General features: G+C 43.2%; 1 protein-coding gene and 1 long non-coding RNA gene across 2 annotated transcripts in view; one reads left to right on the top strand and one right to left on the bottom strand.

Moving 5' to 3' along the window:
• Positions 1-27253, bottom strand: part of arhgap36 (Rho GTPase activating protein 36) — a gene marked incomplete at its 3' end in the record, with an annotated part of 133273 nt that overhangs the window by 39361 nt on the left and 66659 nt on the right. The window contains exons 2-3 of the mRNA XM_080741469.1: positions 24526-24682; positions 5463-5531 (exon numbers count right to left, since the gene is read on the bottom strand). Of these exons, the coding sequence (XP_080597595.1) occupies positions 5463-5531; positions 24526-24682 (226 nt within the window). The remainder of the gene's footprint in view (positions 1-5462; positions 5532-24525; positions 24683-27253) is intronic.
• LOC308298443 lies at positions 13550-15591 on the top strand. Its single transcript, XR_013962714.1, has 3 exons — positions 13550-13723; positions 14189-14271; positions 15390-15591. It is a non-coding gene; the product is annotated as an uncharacterized lncRNA (long non-coding RNA).

Raw genomic sequence — 27253 nt, forward strand, 5'->3', positions numbered from 1 at the left:
GGCGCTAAATGGGACAGATCCATGTTGATGACATGATTGTAAACTAAGTGTGTACCGATTTGCGTGATTTTAGGGCAAAATTTGTAGGAGCAGTGTCCAAAAATGTGTTTGAAAAAATCGGCCTGATGGTGGCGCTATATGGGACAGATCCATGTTTGTGACATGAGTGTAGACATACTGTGTACCGATTTGCGTGATTTTAGGGCAAAATCTGTAGGAGTAGTGTCCAAAAATGTGTTTTAAAAAATCGGCCTGAAGGTGGCGCTAAATGGGACAGATCCATGTTGATGACATGATTGTAAACTAAGTGTGTACCAATTTGCGTGATTTTAGGGCAAAATTTGTAGGAGCAGTGTCCAAAAATGTGTTTTAAAAAATCGGACTGAAGGTGGCGCTAAATGGGACAGATCCATGTTGATGAGATGATTGTAGACATACTGTGTACCGGATTTGCGTGATTTTAGGGCAAAAATTGTAGGAGCAGTGTCCAAAAATGTGTTTTGCAAGAATCGGCCTCATGGTGGCACTAGAAGAGGGCCGTGTGAGAATTGATGTGGAGGTTGTGGTTTGGCATGCAAGGAGTGTGTGTGCAAAATTTGGCATGGATCGGGGCAACGGTTGCGGAGATATGAGCAGGGCAAAAGTGTGACGTGTGACGTGTGACAGACTGACTGACTGACTGACTGACTGACTGACTGACTGACTGACTGACTGACTGACGGACAGCTGGTCGAGGTTTTGATAGTAAATGCGACCTGACGGTCGCAATAAAGTACAACCTTGACCCTTGATATGGAGAAACAAGGTTTCATCTCTGTATTTGTACTGTAATACAAGTGTATTTATATTTAAGGCAAACAAGCATGAGCGGCATAAACACAAGTGGCTGACGGATGGATTTCCACAGAAAAATATATTTTTAGAATTGTGTAATTTTTATTCAATAATAGAAGAAGGGTAACTTGAGGTACTGCAATATTGTGCTGTCCTTTATGTTACGTTTACATGTTTCTGGCCTGGTACTATTTGATACAACTCCTAGTCGAATAACTCACAAATATCTTTCGGGATTGGAGGGGTGGAGAAAGACGACATTAGAAGCCATTCTCTAAGCCGTCTTTGTGGCCAGGAATTCAATTAAGTGCATTATTTTATATCATAGCACAACTCACTACGGACAGGAGGTCTGCTTTAGCATAAGATGTTTCCAATTAGGGTTACAGTATATAAAACCTACTATCTGTAGGCTATATTTTGTCTCTCTATTCAGCTGTATTTCAAAAACCTCAAGTAATGCGTAGCTTTTCCATTGTGCATCCATTCATAATTACAAAAGCATTATGAAGGCTTTGCAGCCTGAACATCTACTGTAGTTTAAAGTGGTTTATATGTAGGTTTGTGATGCCCATCCTGGACTCCGTGGGCTTAGTTTGCAACGCCCACCTACAAAAAACACTAAAGTATAGGTAGGGTTGTCACGATTATGACATTTTACATGACGATTGTAATTGTCACTCAAATAATTGCGATTAACGATTTAATGGTGTTTTTGTCGTTGAATATTACATTTCCCTTTGGCTTTTAGGCTTTGAAGTTGAACATGGTAGATATGACACATGACCAAAATATACAAAGAAATTACTGACACATTTGACAACTTTATACTTAAAAAAGAACATTGATAGTGGAAATAGCCGATCTACAAGCTCACAACGCGTCGCGATGGCTGACATTTCTTAGAGGTTTGGCAAAACCCTTGGCAGGGAATGTGTTAATATAATGAAACTGACTATGGGTTTGATACCTGGGGATTGATACCTGGAGTGTCCTCGCGGACAAAGCAGCGCAAACCGTTCTCAGCCAAAGTGGCTTGTAAATATTGGTAGTTGCGGGTTGTTGTTTTTTTTACGCTTGTGTGCAGTTTCTGTTCATGCTAAAGTGTGTTTGCTCATTTGGACTTGCTTCCTAATGTCGTTTAACCCAGCTTCTCAAAATGTTTCATGTCAAGAATTATTTGATGCTTCTCCAACATTGCGAGGAATCAAAACAAAAACAAGTCTGATGCTCCTGTACACAAGATGTACTAAATGAATAAAGAACACCTTGAACCAGAGCAGAGAATGGGGCTCAGAGAGCTGGGAGGCCAGTGTGTTGGAAGCCATCCTCGCCGACTGGGCGCGATCACATATCAAGTGCCATTAAGCTCGGAATAACGATGCCTATACAGTAGCTGCATTCCTGTATACAATATACCAAACTTTATGTACATGTACAGCTGAGGATGCTTTTTTCATTCTCTTTGCTCTTTTGCCTTTTGCACTCTCTATCTTTCCTACGTCAGTATTACTTATTATATTACTTATTTTTATCTTTAGATGTGTTGTTTTTGTTGTTTTGCTGTTATTTTATATACTGTGTGAAGGAAGCCGAACAAAAATACGTTTTACTCTTATGTACCTGTACAAAAGACGTAACAACCAGTAAGACTCCCTAATCGGGAGATAAGCGACCGTCAGGTCACAGCGTGATTTTAGGCCAAAATGTATAGGAGCAGTGTCCAAAAATGTGTTTGAAATAATCTGCCTAATGGTGGCGCTATATGGGACAGATCCATGTTGATGAGATGAGTGTAGACATACTGTGTACCGATTCGCGTGATTTCAGGGCAAAATCTGTAGGAGTAGCGTCCAAAAATGTGTTTAAAAAAATCGGCCGGAAGATGGCGCTAAATGGGACAGATCCATGTTGATGACATGATTGTAAACTAAGTGTGTACCGATTTGCGTGATTTTAGGGCAAAATTTGTAGGAGCAGTGTCCAAAAATGTGTTTGAAAAAATCGGCCTGATGGTGGCGCTATATGGGACAGATCCATGTTTGTGACATGAGTGTAGACATACTGTGTACCGATTTGCGTGATTTTAGGGCAAAATCTGTAGGAGTAGTGTCCAAAAATGTGTTTTAAAAAATCGGCCTGAAGGTGGCGCTAAATGGGACAGATCCATGTTGATGACATGATTGTAAACTAAGTGTGTACCAATTTGCGTGATTTTAGGGCAAAATTTGTAGGAGCAGTGTCCAAAAATGTGTTTTAAAAAATCGGACTGAAGGTGGCGCTAAATGGGACAGATCCATGTTGATGAGATGATTGTAGACATACTGTGTACCGGATTTGCGTGATTTTAGGGCAAAAATTGTAGGAGCAGTGTCCAAAAATGTGTTTTGCAAGAATCGGCCTCATGGTGGCACTAGAAGAGGGCCGTGTGAGAATTGATGTGGAGGTTGTGGTTTGGCATGCAAGGAGTGTGTGTGCAAAATTTGGCATGGATCGGGGCAACGGTTGCGGAGATATGAGCAGGGCAAAAGTGTGACGTGTGACGTGTGACAGACTGACTGACTGACTGACTGACTGACTGACTGACTGACTGACTGACTGACTGACTGACTGACTGACGGACAGCTGGTCGAGGTTTTGATAGTAAATGCGACCTGACGGTCGCAATAAAGTACAACCTTGACCCTTGATATGGAGAAACAAGGTTTCATCTCTGTATTTGTACTGTAATACAAGTGTATTTATATTTAAGGCAAACAAGCATGAGCGGCATAAACACAAGTGGCTGACGGATGGATTTCCACAGAAAAATATATTTTTAGAATTGTGTAATTTTTATTCAATAATAGAAGAAGGGTAACTTGAGGTACTGCAATATTGTGCTGTCCTTTATGTTACGGTTACATGTTTCTGGCCTGGTACTATTTGATACAACTCCTAGTCGAATAACTCACAAATATCTTTCGGGATTGGAGGGGTGGAGAAAGACGACATTAGAAGCCATTCTCTAAGCCGTCTTTGTGGCCAGGAATTCAATTAAGTGCATTATTTTATATCATAGCACAACTCACTACGGACAGGAGGTCTGCTTTAGCATAAGATGTTTCCAATTAGGGTTACAGTATATAAAACCTACTATCTGTAGGCTATATTTTGTCTCTCTATTCAGCTGTATTTCAAAAACCTCAAGTAATGCGTAGCTTTTCCATTGTGCATCCATTCATAATTACAAAAGCATTATGAAGGCTTTGCAGCCTGAACATCTACTGTAGTTTAAAGTGGTTTATATGTAGGTTTGTGATGCCCATCCTGGACTCCGTGGGCTTAGTTTGCAACGCCCACCTACAAAAAACACTAAAGTATAGGTAGGGTTGTCACGATTATGACATTTTACATGACGATTGTAATTGTCACTCAAATAATTGCGATTAACGATTTAATGGTGTTTTTGTCGTTGAATATTACATTTCCCTTTGGCTTTTAGGCTTTGAAGTTGAACATGGTAGATATGACACATGACCAAAATATACAAAGAAATTACTGACACATTTGACAACTTTATACTTAAAAAAGAACATTGATAGTGGAAATAGCCGATCTACAAGCTCACAACGCGTCGCGATGGCTGACATTTCTTAGAGGTTTGGCAAAACCCTTGGCAGGGAATGTGTTAATATAATGAAACTGACTATGGGTTTGATACCTGGGGATTGATACCTGGAGTGTCCTCGCGGACAAAGCAGCGCAAACCGTTCTCAGCCAAAGTGGCTTGTAAATATTGGTAGTTGCGGGTTGTTGTTTTTTTTACGCTTGTGTGCAGTTTCTGTTCATGCTAAAGTGTGTTTGCTCATTTGGACTTGCTTCCTAATGTCGTTTAACCCAGCTTCTCAAAATGTTTCATGTCAAGAATTATTTGATGCTTCTCCAACATTGCGAGGAATCAAAACAAAAACAAGTCTGATGCTCCTGTACACAAGATGTACTAAATGAATAAAGAACACCTTGAACCAGAGCAGAGAATGGGGCTCAGAGAGCTGGGAGGCCAGTGTGTTGGAAGCCATCCTCGCCGACTGGGCGCGATCACATATCAAGTGCCATTAAGCTCGGAATAACGATGCCTATACAGTAGCTGCATTCCTGCCGTTCCTCCTTTGGCAACTGAGCGGCTGATGGGAGTGTCAACAAAGTTGCCTTAGTGCCTATCACTGCCGGGTGACAGTTGAGCAGTGCTGAAGCGTTGTATTCAACGCTTTTGCACGTACACCAGCAGCGGCTCAATGACGCTTCGGTCGTCATCGTAACGCTGCTTTGTGTTTTTTGCCTTAACATGGGAGTGGGTGGGGGTTATGCTGCTACCAGTGTGATCGCGCCCATCACTCTGACAGAGGAGAGTTCAGAGTCCAACTGCACATGGCTGGTGTTGTGACCTATTAAGGTTTCTAAGCTTGGCATCGAGTCTGGAGGGGACTATGGTATTAGACACTGAGCTGTATGTAATCTACAGCAGTGGTTTTCAACCTAGCGTGCGTTCTTGAGTGAGTGAGTGAGTGAGTGAGTGAGTGAGTGAGTGAGTGAGTGCGCGCTTGAGTGACTGAGTGAGTGTGTGTGCTTGTGTGATATTAACTCACCTCTCTCCTTCTTTTCCTTGGAAAAGGAGTCAAACTTTCTGCGTATAGATTTTCTCCGTTTATGCGTTTCTGCAAAAAGAAAGACCAGAATAATGAATTCCATTGCACACACACACACGCACACTACTACTACTAGACATAGTAGTGCCTACTTGACATGAGGTACTTTGACATATTGATACTTTTACTTAAGTAAAACATTTGAGTACTTTTGAGTACACCTGGACACGTGGCAGCGGAAAGCCTTTCCAGAAAGACACATTATGACGCTGTGACCTTGTTATCTCTCTCTGTAATGAGAGCTTCATTCACCCCATTCAAGTACACCACTGACGTCAACTCAGTTGCGAAACACACTGTGTCATACTGTATACTGTAGTGTGTATCATCATACAGTGCACTCATCGTAATGAGTGCACTGTATGATGATAAACACTATACAGTATGACACACACTGTACAATATGATGATACACACTGTACAGTGTACACATGATACAGTCGCTGAAATCTGTATAAATATGACGTCACGCTACGTTTAACCATGTTTCACTGGTCAAAACACACACACACACACACACATGCGCGCACACACACCACACACACACACACACACACACACACACACACACACACACACACACACACACACACACACACACACACACACACACACACCCCAAAGGAACCAAACATCAACGTTTCTGACACCCTGTTATCCCCAAATTAATGAATCTCTCTCTCTCACACATACAATACACACACAGGGAACAAAACAACAAGCAAACAACAAAGTTCCCGTCACCCCTTTAACCTCAAATTAACTTATATAATTGACCCACTCTGTCTCACTCTCGCACGCACACACACACACACACACATACAATTGACACAAACACACGCACATCCTTTCTCTTTCATCTTATACCCCCCCCCCCCCCCCCCCCCCTCACGCACGCAGCCAACTCAAATGGTCCTTATTATGTGAGTTTATGTCTGTGCAGTTCAGAGAGCAGTACAAGAATAGCTCAGGCCAACATAAAGCCTTTGTTTGTTTGAATAAGCCTGCGCTTAATGACTGCACCGCCACACAGCCACAGGACACTGTGCGCGTGCATGTCTGTGTTCGAGCGTGCGTGTGTGCGTGTCTTTCTGTGTGTATGTGCGTGCTACAGTAGCAGTCAGTTGTGTAACCGGGGACAATATATGCACTATTCCATACAAAAGCAAGCGGACATGTGTTTCGTATCTGTGGGTTTGCGTGCGACGTGCGTACCTGCTTGCATGCATACGTGTGTTAGAAGTTAAAGGAGCACCTCATCCATTATAAAGATGGCAACATTTCTCATGCTGTTTCTCAGAGGAAGGCTGTGGACGGTTCAGGCAGGCTCTGTCAGTCTCATTTCAAAAGTAGATTTCAAACTTTTATTTGGATTTGTTTTATTAAAGTAAGAACAATTGCTTCTACTTTAGCATACTAACGTTCCAGGGAGATAAAGGCCGTAGTTTGTATTGGCTTGGCATCTCTATTAACACATTGGGTGCCCCTAGATGGCGCCACATTTATCCCCTCTGGATGCCCAGACCCACCACCATTGTATTGCACACGGCCCTGCTGCGTCAATGCATGCGTCATGACGTCACTTGGTCACATGACCGCAGACAGGATGTTGTTGTGTAACATACTGTATGGGCCAGTGTTGATCATAGCTGTTGATTGCCGATCAAAAGTTGGTCATTTTGCCACAGTCTGCCACAGTTTTAGCCATAAAAAATACATCAGAGATAAAGGGCGTTTAAGATGGGGAAATGCATTGGAGTATATGGAGAAAAACGGCCGCGCGATGCTACATCCACGGGTAGCCCCGACCTTACGGTGAGATTTAAAGTTGTTACTGTAAATACAGTAAACGCGGCAAACGCGTCGTGGGCCTCCAGCGACATCAAAGAGTTTGACGCGTGGGCACCCGCTGAGTTAATATGGGCAGGTTTCTGAACTGTCCTCAGCCCACCACTGACACACAGAGTACAGATGGAAATGGTGCCATCTTATTATGAGCATGATTAAAAACCGATTACAGTATATGAAGATGAAAGTGAAATTAAGACAGAATTACACATGTACAAACTGTAACTGCTGACCACCATTTTTTGTGTATTTGTATGTAGAACGTCAAGATTATTAGACAATATTAACATGAATTGACATTAACTAGCTAATAAAGAAGTAAACGTCGCTGTTTATGTAGTGAGTGACATTATAAAACTAAGAAAACACTCAACAACTAAAACTAGATGTTGGGAGTAAAAACTAAATATTTGAGTTAACCCATTAAAACCGGGAAGGCATCTGTGTCCACGAAGTGTGTGAACTACTAATTTAGAAGGCATTTGTAGAATCGGCCTCAGGTCTTGAATAAAAACAAAAACAAGGCTTTACAAAAAGCAATAACTGAGTGGTGAGTCAGGCGCGCTGTTTCACTATGTATGTAGTAGACATGCACTCCGGTTAAGTCCTGTGTATGTTAGGGGTCAGGCAAAGATGGCGTTTTTAGTGTCGGCTAATCCGAGGTCAGCTCTCTCCGGTCTTAAGAGGAGGAATGTTTTGGCGTTCGCTTCCCAGATTGCCTGATATCCGGAATGCTTGGAACACCGGGGGGAATGCTGGGAATTCTGCTCTCTCCCCCCGGAGAGGAGAGGAGAAGAGGAGACTGGGGAATCTAACGTGAAATTCAAGTTCAAACGGAACGAGAGGGAGGGAGAGATAGCGAGAGAGAGAGAGAAAGAGAGAGAGAGAGAGAGAGAGAGAGAGAGAGAGACTGGGTCACCGAGTTTTGTGTGTGTGTGTGTGTGTGCGTGCGTGTGTGTGTGTGTGTGTGTGCTTGTGTGTGCGTGCGTGCGTGCGTGTTGTCAAACTCCCCTGGCTACAGGAAATTAAAGTTTATTTCTAGGGAACGTGACCCTGCACATCACACACTCCCCCTAGAGCACTACTGTCTCACTCACCGCTTCCTAGATGCTTGTGAGTGCATCTATGTACATATATACAGTATATCTGTCTGTTTATTGGATGTGCACTTATTAGACCGTCCTAAATCTTATCCCCGTGAAGAGTTAGCGTACCTAATCGTGTAGAGCTGCAGCGGCTCTCAACCTTTTTATGCCGTTATTTTTATGCCCCCCAAAATAATCCTACAGTATTAGAACTCGACACAAGCACTTGGAACATAGCAGTTGAGGCATTACATTTAGTTCAAGCTTGTAGATGGCAGATCTTGTAGATGCTTGTAGATCGGCTATTTTCACAATGTTTGTCTCTCGCTTATATATTTATTTGACAATTTGCCAATGTTTGAGGCATTTTTACAGTAGAGTTAGTTGGTTACATTTGATGCAGTAATGGTCTTGTTTCTTTTCTTTTCTTCTTTTTTCCCCCCAGGTATTAAAAAGGTCTGTCCTCTGGGGACCAGCCAAAAACCATGGGGTCCCGACCCACATGTTGAGAACCACTGGTGTAGAGGGACAAAAGGAGCTGGTCCAATAGTAGAGCCTTGTGACACCCCGGTCAACCAAGTAGGTAGCGGTTTAAGTCTTGCTTTATCGACAGAAAAACAGTAGGCCTGTCCTTGACTAAAACAATTCTTAGTCGTCTAATGGTATGTCCCTCCGCTCCTTTTCCCCCCTAAACACGAAATATCTTCACCCCAGAATATGGACGAGGGTTATAGTGGTTAAACTACATACTGTATTTATATATTGTATATATTGTCTACTTATTTAGGCATTCGGTTTGGCGCAAAATTCAAATCATTTCATGGAAACATTGGATTACCGGATCAGCATTCATGATGGGAATGGCCAACGGGCCAGATTAACCACATGATTAATGAAAGCAGGACCGTGCGGGAAATGGAATTAGATAGAATTACGACGAGACCGAATGAAAGAGAGGGAAGAGAAGGAAAGAAAGACAACTCATTTTAAAGAGAGGTTTAGAACAGTCAAAAATAGCAGATATACAACAAGCTCTCTGCTGTGGTCCACGGTCAAATACATATCATTGTTGGGGTCCTTGGCATTTTGTAGAATGGGCTTCAGCCAGGTCTTAATGGGTGAAGAGCAATAGACAAAATAACTGAACGAGAAGGTCAGGAGCAGAGACAGAGAACGGTAGATAGACAGGGAGGTGGAGAGACAGAAGATAGAGACGGAGACAGACAGAGACAGAGAGACAGACAGAGAGGTGGAGAGACAGAAACAGATAGAGACAGAGAGAGACAGACAGATAGAGACGGAGACAGACAGAGACAGAGAGAGACGGAGACATACAGAGAACGGAGGAACAGCAGGAGGAGAACGCAGCATGAAAATGAACCTCCGAGTCCAGACGCACCAAATAAGTACAAAACCTGACTCACCACAACTGACACATTTCACCAAGAATTCACCCATGCCATGCCAGGAGCCCACACGCACGCGCACACACACATTCACACACACACACACACACACACACACACACACACACACACACACACACACAGACACACGCACGCACATGCACACACACAGCGTGTGTGCCTGTGAAAACAAGCTTAAGAGTTTCTCTGTTTAGATTCCTGCTGGGTCACAGCTATAGACAACCTAACCTCCTGGAGAGAGGAATGGACACACAGAGAGAGAGAGAGAGAGAGAGAGAGAGAGAGAGAGAGAGAGAGAGAGAGAGAGAGAGAGAGAGAGACAGACAGAGTAAATACCTCTCTGTATTATTTGAAAAACTGCTGCTCCCTCTGTACTATTGCAATACACTTGAATGTTGTTTGTATTTGCCTCTAAGTGATGGCTACATCTCTAAATATTGTTTATTTTCTTGCTTTGACCATGTTTGATTTTGAGAGAGAGAGGGTAAGAGTGATATGGCGAGAAAGACAGGAGAAGAGGTAGAGCGATATGTGACGGCGTGAGGGAAAAAGATAAGTAACTGAAGGGAGAGGAGATGGAGAGGGGGAGAGGGGGTACAAGGAGAAGAACAGAAATCCCCAGGAGAAAAGAGAGAGAGACATTAACAGAGAGGAGACACTTAAACTATGGAGAAAGGATGGATACATGCAGAGAGAGAGAAAGAGAGAGACCACAGACACACTTGTAAAACAGAGAAGAGAATCAGAACACAAAACAGTAACTAAGAGAGAGAGAGAAAGCCAGAGACAGAGACAGAGAGAAAGAGAGAAAGAGACAGGGAGAAAGAGAGAGAGAGACCGACCCCAGGGGAGGAAAGTTGAAGGAATATTCCCACACAGTCCTAACTCAGGTTTTTGTCCCACAGTCAGAGTTCACATGTAATGCTCTGGTTTATCTCTCTAATGAAATGCCTTGTTTTAATACTGAGAGCACGTTCATGCACTGGAAATGACTCATTGACATAAATAAACTGTGTTTTTGCCGTGTTTTAATATGAGTGTGTGTGGTGCTTGAAACCTTCAATGTGGCCTTATGGTTGCGTCTTGTGTAGCCTACACTACAGTACTCGAGTCAAAGGATGGATTCTTGTGTTCAAATATTACTCAACTACTAGGGCTGTCTTCGACACAGGATTTATGGAGTCGATTCGAGTCGCGGGGGTTAATCCGACGCGTCGACGAATCGTTTTATAGTCTACTTTGTGTAAAAAAAAAAAAAAAAAAGTGTTGCTTTAAACCACGTCAACATAATAGAATAATACATTAAGAGATTAATTGAATACACAGTGTTTTCGGTGATATCGGTGCGCGAGCACAAATGTTATCTGCATAGCAGCCCAGCCAGCACGCCCACATGGGTCCCGCATGGGTACGAGTTGGGCTACTTGGGTACCACGTGGGCATGGGCTTGATGTGGGCAAATTACATGGGTCCCACGTGGGATACATGTGGGATACCTGGGCATGGGTTGGAAGTGGGCTTTCCCACATGGTTCCCACATGGGCTAAATGTGGGCTAACTGGGCATGGGATTGAAGTGGGCTGGCCCAAGTGGTTCCCACGTGGGCTACATGTGGGATAACTGGGCATGGGATGGAGGTGGGCTGGCCCAAGTGGTTCCCACGTGGGCTACATGTGGGATAACTGGGCATGGGATGGAGGTGGGCTGGCCCAAGTGGTTCCCACATGGGCTACATGTGGGCTAACTGGGCATGGGATGGAAGTGGGTTGGCCCACGTGGTTCCCGCATGGGCTACATGTGGGCTAAGTGGGCATGGGATGGAAGTGGGCTGGCCCAGGTGGTTCCCGCGTGGGCTACATGTGGGCTAACTGGGCATGGGATGGAAGTGGGCTGGCCCACGTGGTTCCCGCATGGGCTACATGTGGGCTAACTGGGCATGGGATGGAAGTGGGCTGGGGCACGAGGTTCCTGCATGGGCTACATGTGGGCTAACTGGGCATGGGATGGACGTGGGCTGGCCCACGTGGTTCTCGCATGGGCTACATGTGGGCTAAGTGGGCATGGGATGGAAGTGGGCTGGCCCAGGTGGTTCCCACGTGGGCTACATGTGGGCTAACTGGGCATGGGATGGAAGTGGGTTGGCCCAGGTGGTTCCCGCGTGGGCTACATGTGGGCTAACTGGGCATGGGATGGAAGTGGGTTGGCCCACGTGGGTCCCGCAAGGGCTACATGTGGGCTAACTGGGCATGGGATGGACATGGGCTGGCCCACGTGGTTCCCGCATGGGCTACATATGGGTTAACTGGGCATGGGTTGGAAGTGGGCTGCCCACGTGGTTTCCGCATGGGCTACATGTGGGCTAACTGGGCCTGGGATGGAAGTGGGCTGGCCCACGTGGTTCCCACATGGGCTAAATGTGGGCTAACTGGGCATGGGATGGAAGTGGGCTGGCCCACGCAGTTTCTGCATGGGCTACATGTGGGCTAATTAGGCCTGGGTTTATTTTTTGGCTGTGAATTTTGGCTTAGGCAGTGGGGAAAAACATATTTCCTTTAAATATTTCCATATGAACCAACCAAGAGTAGCCTAGTTATTAACAACAGCTTGACCAAAATATCTATACACAGGGTTATGTAAAATAATAATAATAATAGTAATAATATCCATGGCTTTGATGCTATAACAATTCCATGCTGTACCAATAGGAGAGATAACAGGCAAATGTTGATCAAAATAACACTTCTATATTCTCAAATTGTTTAGACTTGTTGTAAATTAAGTAATGCAGATGCTTAACAGTAATGTAACTCTTGATTGGGTAAAATGAAACCAAATGGACCTGTAGATATATGAGGGTCCATTTGGTCACCAAATCGCCATCATTTAGCTGGGGACGACCTGGAACCCTCCCAAGGACCACTGGTTTGTGTGTGTGTGTGTGTGTGTGTGTGTGTGTGTGTGTGTGTGTGTGTGTGTGTGTGTGTGTGTGTGTGTGTGTGTGTGTGTGTGTGTGTGTGTGTGTGCGTGCGCGTGCGTGCGTGTGTGCATGTGTGCTTTTAACCTGTCGGGTGGTAGTAGGAAAAACATTCATTTCATTACTTCTATTTTGACCATATGCTCCTAAAACAACATTCGACAACATTACATTATATTCATTAAAATAAGTTAAGCAGACTCCTGGTCAAATCCACACTCAAAAATGCCAAGATCATAATGCATTGCATCGCAAAACTGTTCTGTTTTTATAGAGCTGCTATTCATGCAAAAATGTAGTTATTATGTGTGGTTATAAACATTTTAGAGAGAAGCCTCAGGCCATACACAATCTGTCTGTGTTCCCACGATTGGCCAGGCTTTGGACTTTGCTTTATGTGCTGCTAGTTAGTTTACCTAGCTGCTTTGTACAACACCACTAGCCTAGCAGAGCTAAACAATCCACCCAATACTGCAGTCTGGCTACGTTAGGCTACAACACCACATTCATTTTGTTCAACAAGACAGACAGACAGACAGACAGACAGGCAGACAGGCAGGCAGGCAGGCAGGCAGGCAGGCAGGCAGGCAGGCAGGCAGGCAGGCTGGCAGGCAGACAGACAGACAGACAGACAGACAGACAGACAGACAGACACACACACACACACAGTGAGTAGACCAAACCAAGCCTCTCATTACCATGTGAATACAGGGTGATTTCACATGTAGGTGTTATTGACCGTCTAACCAATCACTGTGCTTCCCAGACTTTTTTGAAACTGAATCACTTTTTCTTTGTCATTTGAGAGTGAGGAACTGGACAGGACTTGCTTCCACGAATGGACCTTAAAAAATCCAAAAGTATATGGTAAGTAGCCTCATTGTCTAATCTATATTCTAAAATGTTCTAGACTAGCCTAGATACAGGCTAGTTTTAACTCACGGTTTGTTGATTTTGTCAACTTAACTAAGGACATTATCTTTAAACAACAAGTTACATGTTTTATGCTCTAGATGTAATGTTATGTTATCACATTGTAACAAATTATTTCAAACCATGGATTTAGGCAGGCCAGTATTGTTATATATTATGTTTTAAATCCCTAGATTACAATGTATGTTGGTTTACCGTATGTGCTGTATATGTTGGTTAATGTACCCAATGTGTTCCTAGTCTGGGCAAACCCACAAAAACAGCAGCTCTACTAGCTAATAAAGCATCACAGCACGTTATGAGCTTGTAAATCAAGCCAGATTGAAATATGTGTGGGCCTACATTGAAATTTACATTGCTTTAACTTTTGAAATCTCATTTGTCCCCTCTTTCTTGAAGACAAATAATGTGCTCAACCCAAACCTGAAAAGCAGAGGCTTCAATCTACAGACAGACAATGAAGTACCCCATAAGTGACAATGGTAATATAAACTTACATAATGTTTGTGATTTTGTTGGGATATTGATCTTGGCTAACTTTAATGTTGTGTGGAAAAAACTGAAGTTGAATGTGACAGCATACGGCTGCAGCTAACTAGTGGAAGGGGCAGATTTGTTGAAGAGATCACGGTTGGCAGTTACATTTTTATTCTACATCAAGGGTCTTCAACAGGGGGTCCGGGACACCTAGGGGGTCCTCAGAGTCACTAAAGGGGGTCCTCCAAATATTTGTGTGATAGAAACCTTATTTTCTCATTTTTTATTTTAACCACTTGAACCCTAGCGTCCATATTCTGAGAACTTGAGCCAAAAATAGCAGATCTACAAGCTCACAACGCCTTGCACTGCGAGGCGTTGTGAGCTTGTAGATCAGACATTTGGGCAAAGAGGTTTTGTAGAGAGGGAAAAGAGCAGACCAAGTAGTGAGTGAAATGTCAACTTTATTAAGTATTGACTGTTCAAGTGGTTAAATATCTGAAACACAAATCGACATGGATCCAAAATACAATGATGATTTTCCTGTCATGATGAAACTATATGAAATCTATGTAAAGGTTTTGGTGGTCCCTGCTTCATCTCTCTCAACAAAGGGGTCCGTGGCCTGAAAACATTGAACATTCAAAACCAGTTTGTCCACAGTCAGCAGGCACGTAGACAGTAGGCAGCTGATAGCATAGGCCTACTCAACTTGCTTATAGAGATGCAAATCTTTGCTATTGTTTTCATTGGGTGACGGGGGTTTACTTTGGGTCATCGTCACCTGGCTTTACAAAGAATCAAATGTGCACACGCTCGCCAAATGGTCTGTGTACTACACTATTGGACTTTAGTTACTAGTTACTTATTTAGAATATTATTAGGCTATAAAACATAGGCCTACATTAATCTCTTCAGCCCTATACATTTTGTCTATTTGAAAATAGCCAATCTACAAGCTCACAATGCGTCGCAATGCACTTCACTGGCATTTCGGCTGGCATTTCGCCTACTAAAATCTCATTCCTGGTGACGCCAGTGTAAGTGTGTTTAAAGATAGAATGACTACTTTACATTCATATCTTGTGGCTAATCCTTTCTTTGACTTTTGCCATAAACTCAGGAATTGCCATGTCGGAGATATCTAAGGTTAAGGCTTCCTGGGTGAAGGCAAGATGGACAGACCAGTGGAACGCAGCAGAACCATCCAGGCTTCACCAATTCATCAAGGATCTCACAGATGTTCCTGACCAGCACCTCCCCCGTAAGGAGTGGACAACCCTCAATCACCTGAGGACAGGTGTGGGACGTTTCAGTGCAGCACAGGATCCATCACAGACTGTGTAGCATGTGATGACCAGCTGCCCTATATACCAGCCACTGAATGGTGATCGTGGCTGAGAATGATCATGACCTAGACAATGACACACTCGACTGGATTGCTGCAACGGAGTGTAAGGACATACAACAGAAAAAGATCTGGATGATGTGCCACCCCATTAGACAAACTCTCTCTCTCTCCCCCCTGTGGTTGGCTAAAAAAAACACCCACAAGCACAGCGGACCCAGATTGATGAATGCAACATGAATGAACAGTGGATTCCAGAAAACCTATGCCCTAAAACAGTTTTGTTACAAAATTCAAGATTTTGATGCACCTCTTACACAATTTATGTTTTTGGACATTTTTTATCGTTTATTTTGTTCTGTTAGCAGTCTGTGGAGCATTATGGGAATATCTCTTTTTGCATTTCAAGTGTTTTTTTTAATGTACTGTATGTACACTTGCACATTTGATCTGTTTGCCTTCATGCTGCTGCTATCTTTATTTATATTGTATTTTATTATCTTGTTTATTTTTGTAATAAACTTTGTCAAATATACAGTATATTGTCTATTTCATCCAAAATGTATTTTAGGTGTTTCAATAATTAACACAGTTCATGTCAAACACTGTTTTAGTCTACCATTAAAATCTTCCTAGGAGCAAGGTTGAGCCCACTTGGATCCCACGTTTATCCCCTATGGTTCCCGCATAGAATTGCCTAGGTGGGGCCCAACCAGGGCCCATGTAGAACCCACCTAGAGCCCACACAGGCTAGCCCAAGCGGCTCCCACCTGGGTCCCATATACATTTGCCGAGGTGGGGCCCACCCAGGACCCATGCAGAACCCACCCAGAGCCCACATGGGCTAGCCCAAGTGGTTCCCACTTGGGTCCCATATAAATTTGCCGATGTGGGGCCCACCCAGGGCCCCTGCAGAACCCACGTTGATCCCACGTGGGCTAGCCCAAGTGGTTCCCACTTGGGTCCCATATAAATTTGCCGAGGTGGGGCCCACCCAGGACCCATGTAGAACCCACGTTGAACCCACGTGGGCTAGCCCAAGTGGTTTCCACCTGGGTCCCATATAAATTAGCCGAGGTGGGGCCCACCCAGGGCCCATATAGAACCCACACAGAGCCCACGTGGGCTAACCCACGAGGGACCCTTGTGGAAACCGCGGACATTCCCACATAGAACCCACGTGGGCTAGCCCAGGCGGTTCCCACATGGGTCCCATATAAATTTGCCGAGGTGGGGCCCACCCAGCGCCCACGTAGAACCCACGTTGAGCCCACGTGGGCTAGCCCAAGTGGTTCCCACCTGGGTCCCATATAAATTAGCCGAGGTGGGACCCACCCAGGGCCCATGTAGAACCCACACAGAGCCCACGTGGGCTAACCCACGAGGGACCCTTGTGGAAACCGCGGACATTCCCACATGGGGCCCATGTAGGGAAGCCCACCCTGTACCCATGCGGGACCCATGTGGGCGTGCTGGCTGGGAGTGTACAACCATAGAGTTATAACACACCGTTAAAACAAATAAAACATCTCCGCTGTTTCAACTCTGCCCCGTCTCTCTGCAGCGTGCAGTAGAGATGAGACATTCGCGAACGATTCCGCTCTCTTGAACGGCTCTTTTAAATGAACGATGGGATCCAGTCCGCAGTCGCGGGACACAGAGCACTGACAGAGTAATGAGTCAGTGTCGAGAACGAATTCATTTCAGAAAAGGATCATAAACAGGTGGAGGCACAGCTCCCGCTTGAGCCAGGAGTGTGTGGACATGTCATGGACGCAAACACAGCGAAACACAATCATTCATCATGGATTACAACACTGGAACAATTCAGAAGCACTTTAATTAGAAAATGTAACTTGTAGCCTACACTTGTGTATGTTAATTTGACTTTAGAAGATTGTTTACTACTTCGTGGACGCGCGTTTGTGCTGTGGCAGGTTATTTAATATGGGATTTTGACAGCGTGCTTCCTCCTCTTAACGGAACACTGTCCCGGCTCTGAATGTTTTAACGAAGCGGCGGTCTGAACCGTTCTGGCCGTTCCGTCTCACTTTCAACCCGACGCTGGTGCGAGACAATAAATAACTGTTCGCCGCTACTTCTCATTGGAAGTACATGACACCACACCAGTCCAGCAGTGCACCGCAGTAGCCTACTGGCAGTAGTAGGCTAACTGGTGATATAAAAAAATATATATTTTCGCTTCGACTCAAACAATTGGCGTCGATTCCCGGGGCTTAAAACGACGCGTCGATTCGTCGATTTTTAGAAGACACCCCTATCAACTACAATTTGAAAGTTACTCTGTAAAATATGTACTTGAGTTAAAGGTACTGGAGTACGTGCATTAAAGGTTTAAAAGTATTCTAAATATTTAAAAGTACAAATTACATTTGTTTTTTTTATTGCAATGCATTGCATTGGTGAAAATACAGATCTACAGTCACAATTGTGGGCTTGTGGATCTGCTATTTTCACTACATTTTAAATAATATAATATGGTTAATTCATAATGTACTTCTCCCTCAAAAATACTACTCAAAGTGATCTGAGGAAGACACAGTATATTGACAATGAAACGTCACGTTATTTGCCTGCACCCTGTAATTAAAAAGGCTTTAAAACATGGGATGCCTAACACTGTGAACGTGATAACGATTAAGTGCCGTGCCCCCCCCCCCCCACGTTCACAGACGTGTTAACTGGTTACCATGGTAACCAATAGCCCCCGCTCTGCGGCAGCCAGGAGTGAGCAATAAAACTCAGTTTCCCATGATGCCTCACGGAATACTACATCCCGAGACTTCCGGCGCCTACTGAATTGTATTCATCCTGGCTGCAGAAACATGGATATACAATTATACCTCTGCTTCTTTTCCCATATCGCACGTTTGTTCAAAACGGCCTGTTTTCTATGGACCATAGCTTACACACGGATCATCGCGGTTGTACTTTTTTCTTCTCCGCATGAAAGAAAAGACTTTGAACGGCCCGTAAGCGCACAATGTATCCACAAATACCGTAGTAAAATACAGGTAGGCATACTCAAAGTGTTTGATCTGAGGAAGATATATTGGCATCGTCGAAAGTCACATTATTTGTCTGCAGGCCCTGCATCCTGTAATTAAAAAGGCTTTAATTGTTAGAATTTGCTCCAGTGCCTTCCTTCCTCATAAAAACGATGTCTTTGTGGGGCTCCTAGCTGGGCCATTGCAGCAGCATTAGTAATAGTAATAACTGGTGAGGGGATTGAGGGGACTAGCAACATACCCTCGTTTAGCCCTGATACAGGAACATATAATCTGTTGTCTCTCCCAGAGACTCCTGATTTGTTCCGTTACCAAACCACCACAGTGAAATAGGTCAGGTCCACAACTATTTGGACTTACTACCCAAACACATGTCCCTAATCCTTCACTCGTCTACTTTCGGTCTGCAGAAACCAGGGGGGAGTTTCTTTTTGTTATTGGCAGAACGCAATGTATTTGTCCTCAATGTAGTGTATACATATTAGTACGAAACATGTTTGTATAACAATAAATGACTAGTCATCCAATACTGACATATAAACACTTATTTCACTTTCAGTTTCCCTGTGACATCACCAGAAGTTTACGTTCTTACTTTAAATTAGTATTTGGACCAAAATACATTTTAACACATTGGTGTGAGACTATATATCTGATGGTTGTACAGCACGCCCCTTTACAGGCTACATTCCCACTATACACAAGCATACACTTATGCATTTTACGAAGAAACATTTGCGCATTTTATTTGACAAGCATGGCGTGGCATGTGTATATAAAGTAAATGTACAGTATACTGTACATATGACTCACATCTAGATTATTTCACATCTGTTTCTCACGCACCTATGCACGCAAACACGATTATTATCTTCCAGATGAAATGAGAAAATACTTATCTACAATAACTTGCACGCACACATACACATGCGTGCGCGCACACACACACACACACACACACACACACACACACACACACACACACACACACACACACACACACACACACACACACACACACACACACACACACACACACACACACACACACAGGTAGCTCAGAGGTGTTGAGAGCTTTATAGTTTATTGCTACAGAAATCCCACTTTATTGGGTGACTTGTAGGACAAAGGTGTTTACACATACTTACTGTACTACAGGCTACTGTCTACACCAGGGGAATTCAACAGGGGTCAGGACCCCTAGGGGGTCATCAGAGACACTGCAGGGGGGCCGACAATCTCTGTGTGAAAGGGACTTTATTTTTGTATTTTTAACCGCTTGAACCCTCACATCCCTATTCCGTGGGGAACATTAGCCGAAAATAGCAGATCTACAAGCTCACAACGCGTTGCAGATAGGGATGTCCCGATACCACTTTTTTGCTGACCGAGTACAAGTACGAGTACTTCATTTTGAGTACTCGCCGATACCGAGTACCGATACGAGTACAATTAATAATACAAAATGTCTTTAAATTACGTTTTTTTATTATTTTTTGTATCAGATGTTCCTCACTTTCTGGCTGTATATAACACATTAAATTGCATTGCTTTCCCAGAACATGGCACAACTGCCACACATTTCACTTTTTTTTTCAGGTTTAGCCCATGGAAATTCCTGTACTGTGCATGATCTTCTAGATCTGCTATGCTCAAACATTTTGTATTTTTACTTTTGATACTTTAAGAGAGAGAGAAAGGCGAAGTGGCAGAACACACAGGGTACTCGGGCGCTTTGTGAGCAGTATCTGACGAGTACCGATACCGCAAAATAGGCTGGTATCGGGGCGAGTACCGATACCACGAGTACCGATACCGCATCCCTAGTTGCAGACGCAGGCTATTTTCGGGGAAGAGGTTTGGAGTACAGGGAAAAAAGAGCATCAGACCAAGGGAGCACCGAGCCAAAGGTCAAGTTAACAAAATATTAATTTCTTTCGCATATCGGATCGTATTAGAAACATGGCGGATTTGAAATCGGGCTGTAGAATGTCCATATTTGTTCACAGCCTATGTTTCAAATCCCAGTACAAAACAGATTTGAGTGAAGATAGTTCAAGAGGAGTGGGGAGAAATAGCAACTTTGTCTCTGGAAACAAGCAGCTACAGAAGAAGCATGTTTTCCTGTATAAGACAGATGAGATAGAGTTCCTCTGACAGCGCTGCACCCATAGGGATTACAGCCGTTTCCTTGGTGTAATCATTATCAACCACTAAACAACAAAAATAGAATTCTAGCTGGGTCGTTAAAGGACAACTTTGTTTTTTTACAGCAAGGGTTCATATTTTAGATTGTAATTAGAGAAAAGAAAAAGTGAGTGTTAAAATGTTTTCATTTGCTTCGTTCTATTGTTTTATCGCGTTTACCGTGCTAAAATGTGGGGCATGCGTACGCATTGGGGCATGTGTACAAGTGGCTAAATATGTCTTTTTAGACACAATAAGCTAGCAGTTTCTTTATTACTATTTACAGTAACACTTCTAGCCCCCATAAGTCACATCCAACCATGAAAGGTTGCGTTGTATCTTGGGAATGGGCTTATTGTGTGGAAAATGACATATTTAGCCACTTGTACGCATGCCCCAACCACTGAAATAAGAATCTCTAAAACAATAGAAAGAAGTAAATTAAATAATTTTAACACTCATCTTTTATATTCTTTAATTACAATCTAAAATATGAACCCTTGTTGTAAAAAACTAAAGTTGTCCTTTAACACAATGCCTGCCAAGGGTTAAAAAGAAATCTATCTTAGTACTGCCCGGCTTTTTACAAAAAAAAAATTTGAAAATAAAAAAATAAATAAACATTTTTTGAAAAAAAATAAGCTCTCAGAAGATGTCCATTGCCCCCTTGCAGTTGGCAGAAACATATAATCAACCCCAAGAAAAATCTATTTTTAGATTAACACACACAAACAATTACAGCATGTGGATGGTGGCCATTTTGGCAGCCATCTTGAAGAAGGTGTGCAGAAAGCTGATTACATGAATAACATTTTTATATTTTTTTATCAGCATCACAGGCTGCCCAAAGAGCAGTGAACCCATTGCTGTCTCATATATTAGTGAACAGTGACCCCCAGTGGCCAAAAATGGTAGAACGTACAGTAACGTGTGAGGCGGTAGATAGCTGGGCAAAATAGAACGTTTATAAACGTGTAAGGCGGCAGATGAGTTAATGGAAATGGAATCTTGTGTTTTCCCAACACAAGAAATTTGTAAAAAACAGTGAGTCACTTCTTTTTCATTACAACCAAATATCCCCATATCAAACCAAAAATGCCGGTATTTAATAAAAGGATTGTCGAGAAGTGCAGTGTCTTGGCTGCGGTTAGCTTGTTATTCTTGTCTCTTGTGTTATAAGCCAGAACAAAAACATCTTGACATGTAAAACCCAGGAACGACAAAAACCAACAACTGTTCTATGAGTGCCTTGCAGGGCCTTGGGGCTAATAATAACACTGAGATCCCACACAGGGGAATTAAGACATTCAAACATCAAGCACTCCAGCATTCAAGACATGTTCCAAACCTAGCCATGATGAAGCCAATGCATTCTGAATGTATTTATCCTGAGCGACTGCACATTAATATGGGCGTCCCTCGGTTTGAAGTGAAAACGAAAAGCTATGCAAACAAATGAACTGTATTATTTCATCTTTGATCTTCTTTATAAAAGCATGTGTTGTATTTTATGCATTCTAAGTGCTGTAAATGGTAAATGGTAAATGGTGCATTTATATAGCGCTTTTATCCAAAGCGCTTTACAGAGATTGTGCATTACATTCACCCATTCACGCACACATTCATACACCGGTGGCAGAGGAAACCATGCAAGGCACCAACCTGCTCACCGGGAGCAATGTGGGGTTCAGAGTCTTGCCCAAGGACCCTTCGACATTAACTCAGGGGGAGCCCGGATTCGAACTGGGAACCCTTCGTGAACCCTTCGTGCTCTAATAACGGTTTCTCTACCCCTGAGCTATGCCGCTGTAATATGACTCAATGTCAACGTCTTGGACGCCTTCTCCAACCGATCGATGTCACTGCACTTGACAAGTGATCAAACATCCACTGATGCTGAGATCGGGCTTGGTTATTGCATACCATGCAACAAGTGCATACACTGGAAACAAATCAAAATAAACTCATAGATAGAGATGTACCGATACAAGTTTTTTCCTTCCCGATATCAATTCCCATACCCAAAACTTGCACATATACCAATCTAATTTCGAAGGTCTTTTCCAGGGTTTTGTGAAAACTTTATGTTGCTACATGTACAGCCCCAAGATTATATGTATTTGGCCGCCGACCACCCCATCTCAAAGTATTTTTATTCCAGGGTCCGCCAGAAGCAAAGATTTGAGCAAAAACAGTATAAAATATGGCTAAAATCTAAAATAACACAGACGTGTTAAAGGGATATTTCACTTTCAAAAAAACCTTTGGTAATTTTATCATCTAATCAGGCTTTTATGAATACCCTGAACAGTTTTTAATTAGCTTGATTGAATATTTAGATATTTGATGTAAATGTCACCAGGCCCTCCAGGCCCAGGGCCTCTCCCCACACACACCCATTGTAACTTCAAACTTCATTTTAACCATGATAAGATTCATTAAAAACACCCATTATTTTTTCTGGTGACTCATACTACCCTCCTAATATGTGAGCAGGCCGTGTTTTTTCGATAACTTTTTTCATTTATTTTTAACTCTTTGAGTGCCCCCTTTTTCACCACTAGAGGGCCCCAATGACCAGAGAATTCTACTTAGACAGTGCTGGTATATGCACAAGCCCTGCAGCCATGACATGCCTGAACACTTTCCTTTGTGCATGTACAGGAAGAGGATGAAGTTAGCTTGAAGTTAGCTATTGGCTATCAAGCATTTTAGAAGATCTATTTTCTGCAATTTAGCCACGATTAAACCTTGCACACCTCATGCATGGGAAAAAAACAGAGAAGAATGAGCTCTAAAAAAAAAAAAAATCCTGGATTGCATTGGAGTGGATTTGTGCAGTTTGTTCACAGCTTTCAAACAAAAAAATCCGATTGGAAATCCGTTCAGGCATTCTTGAGATAATAGCCATTATGTTTTACATGTTATGTAAACAAAAATGGCTGCCCTGTATGTTAGATGGGGTTGTATGGGGGTGTAACATGCAAAATCGCGATTGAAATCATGTTCACCAGATTTGATGGGGTCCAAAAAAAAAAATTCAAAAAAAAACTTTTCAAAAAAAAAATAATCTTTTTTTTTTTTTTTTTTTTTTTTAAAGCCGAACTAGTTCGGGATCGGCACTCTGCGATACGATAATAAAGCCGAACTAGTTCGGGATTGGCACTCTTATTTTTTTGTATTTCATTTTTTCCATTTTCCTAAATAATTATTAAAAATAAATGAAAAAAGTTATCGAAAAAACACGGCCTGCTCACGTATTAGGAAGGTAAAATGAGTCACCAGAAAAAAGAATGGGTGTTTTTAATGAATCTATCATGGTTAAAATGGAGTTTGAAGTTACAATGGGTTTGTATGTGGAGAGAAGCCCTACCACTGCTCCCTGTTGAAAGTGGAATATCCCTTTAATGACCTCCATCTCAAAATATTCCGTTCCAGGGACCCCCCAGAAGCAAAATTTGAGCCACAAATGTTCGCTTAAAAATACATACATTACAAGATTTGCACACTTTTTTTCACAACTTTTCAAAAATAGCAGATCTACAAGCTCGCAGCACTCTGTGCCACGCTGTGAGCTAGTATATCTGTATATTTTTCAATAGCTAAAGTATAAAGTAATTAAGGCCCCTCCACCTTGGGCCCTAGTAACCCAGTACCACTTTTCCCCCCTTAATTGTGACGCCCCCTGTACGTACCTTTGGGTATCCTGATCTTAAAGTCCAGGTCTCTCTCCTCCAGGTGGTAACAGGCCACCTCCTGCAGCCTGGCGCGCTCCAGCTCCGACAGGCTCTGGATGGGAACGGGCTGCAGCCGCACGCTCTGACCCAACATGGTGGCCCACGTGTGGTCGCCCTGCAAGACAACAGAGAGAGAAGAAGAAGAGAGAGAGAAGAGAGGGAGTGTAAGAGCTGTGGTTCTGAAAAGTGGAACTAACTTTGGGAACATTTGAATGATGGAAAATAAAAAGGACACTAGAGATTTATGGGAAGTCCTAGCCCACACCCATCATCATCATCATCATCATCATCATCATCATCATAACCTTTATTTCAACTTGGAATACAATTGAAGGGCAAGCCCTCATTTTCAATGTAGCCAAGATATAATAATTACAGAAATATATGAACATAAATAAATCAGGACACAGAAAGTACTTACAAAACTAGAGCATTCAAGGAACTACAACAGACAAACTAAAAATGAAATAACGCAGTTACAATATTGAACAAAAGTGTTGAAGTGAAACCCTTGCCCTGAACTGACCCGAGGAAGGCAGTGGTCTGATTTTTAAAGGACTTCTGGAGCTCATTCCAAACTGGTGCACTGACAGAAAACACTGCCTGGCCTTGCCTTGCTCTGTATGAGCAAATGGAACTGTGAGTGGTAGAAAGTCACTGACAGGGACTAGAGTTCTGATCTAACAACCCATTGAGCATTTTTCTATGTACAACACGTCTAAACGGCTAGGCTAAAACCAGGTCACTAAAAGTCAATGTTTTTTAGACAAAAAGGCTTAAATTAGACGTTGATTAGGTGTATTTTTAAGCGTCTATATCTACATCTACAGCATATATAGCCATTGAAATTACGTTGTTTCAACGTCCTAGGCTCAGCCTAGCCGTCTAAAAAGCTTTCACTTTTAGACCAGTTATAACCAGTTTTACGTTTCCGTGTCTAATAGCCGACTATGGCTCTCTGGGATACATCAGAACCCACAGATTAGCGATGTTCTGACCGATGAACTCCCTAAAGGACAACTCCACCTTCCCGTCTGTCCCCTGCACGGTCCAACAGAACCAGACACGTCACAAGCAAAACGCTTACAAAACGGGACGCGAGTGACAGCTGAGACCGCATGCACGTCATGTTTTGTCTAGAAACAACGGGGGCGGGTTGCGATTGCGGTCGGGCCTCACACTGCTATTGAACTTCTCGCTCTTCTCAAAGATGATGTCTGCTGTCATATTTTTGGTTGCGCAGCGATCAGCTCATGGCCAAAACCACACAAAACAATTCTGGGCCCCGTGGCAATGTGGTGTGGGTCACATACGGTACGGGCTGAGGTTCCTGCCTAACATCGCTGTTCTACACAGCTTCGTTTCTCAAAGTGGGTTCTGGGGACCCCCAGGGGTCCTTTGAGAGTGGGTTACCAGAAGCTCCCCGATAAAATGTGTTAATATAGCAACGCAATCATATTTTAACCACTATAACCGGGAAGAACTCATTGTTCCGCAGGTCCATTGGTCCGAGTAGGATGACCGTCGGCAGGTTAGCTATCACCAGCGTCGGCAGGTTAGCTATCACCAGCGTCGGCAGGTTAGCTACTCACCAGCGTCGGCAGGTTAGCTACTCACCAGCGTTAGTTTTACTGAGGTTAGGGTTAAGGTTGTCGGCATACCACCCTGTCAGCATATTGACGCGAACCCCTATAACCACCATATTTTATCATTTAGCTTTACAAAATAGACATATACAATACAGTCTCACGATGAGCTTATAGAGCTGCCACTTTTGAAAAACCTTAAAAACTTGTGCAAACCTTAAAATATATAGCGGTACATATTTTTTGAGCAAACATTTTAACTAAAATCTTTGCTTCTGGGGGTCCCTGGCACAAAACATTTTCAGATGTGGGTCCGCGGCCAAATCTTTCTTAATTAGATGTAGCGATTTTTTGGAAAATCGTCAATCATCTGAAAAGATGCTGTGCCAGGGACCCCCGTTGCTTCTCACTAAGGACTCCGACTCATAATCCTGGCATCGCCCCAGGCTCTTGTTCTACGCCATATACTCTTTTAAACGAACCTCAACGTAATGCAATTTGTGGCGGAGGCAGTTAGAGGACTGCAGAGCCTCAGAGGTCAGGGAAGCAGGCCTGTGACTGGAAGGATACCGTGCGCCGTGTGGTCTCACTCACAGCGACCGGGACGTTCTGAACAGGGGCAGCAATGATGGTGAAACATCCCCCCAGGGACCCCCATCATCTCCCCTGACTAACAACTGCCCCGGTGCTGTTGAGCAAGGCACCCAATGACGTTGTCTATGGCGACTAACAGTAGAAGATGTTGCTTAACAACAAGCCATGAAACACTAAGTAAGTAAAAAAAAAAAAAAAAAAAAACTGAACTTTCAACATTGTGTTATTTCTGTGGTCAGGGTTTGTCTGTAGCACGTCATGAGACCTTTTTAATGGTTGAAAATAAAGCTTTTTTTCCTGTCATGCCATTGCAAGCTTGTTGCATCTAGTTGCATGACATTTCAAGGTCTCCCCTTAACTCTGACAGTGTACAAGTGGAACCAAATGAACCTGTTACATTTGTATACTGTCACAAAGTTACAGACTTGTATGGGTCAATTTAGACCCCCCCCTAAAGGAACCCTCATGCAGTGTCCCTGGAATCCACTTTGAGAACCACTGATTTA

Source organism: Nannobrachium achirus (genome assembly GCF_963921795.1).
Source record: "Nannobrachium achirus genome assembly, chromosome: 14".
NCBI lineage: Eukaryota > Metazoa > Chordata > Actinopteri > Myctophiformes > Myctophidae > Nannobrachium > Nannobrachium achirus.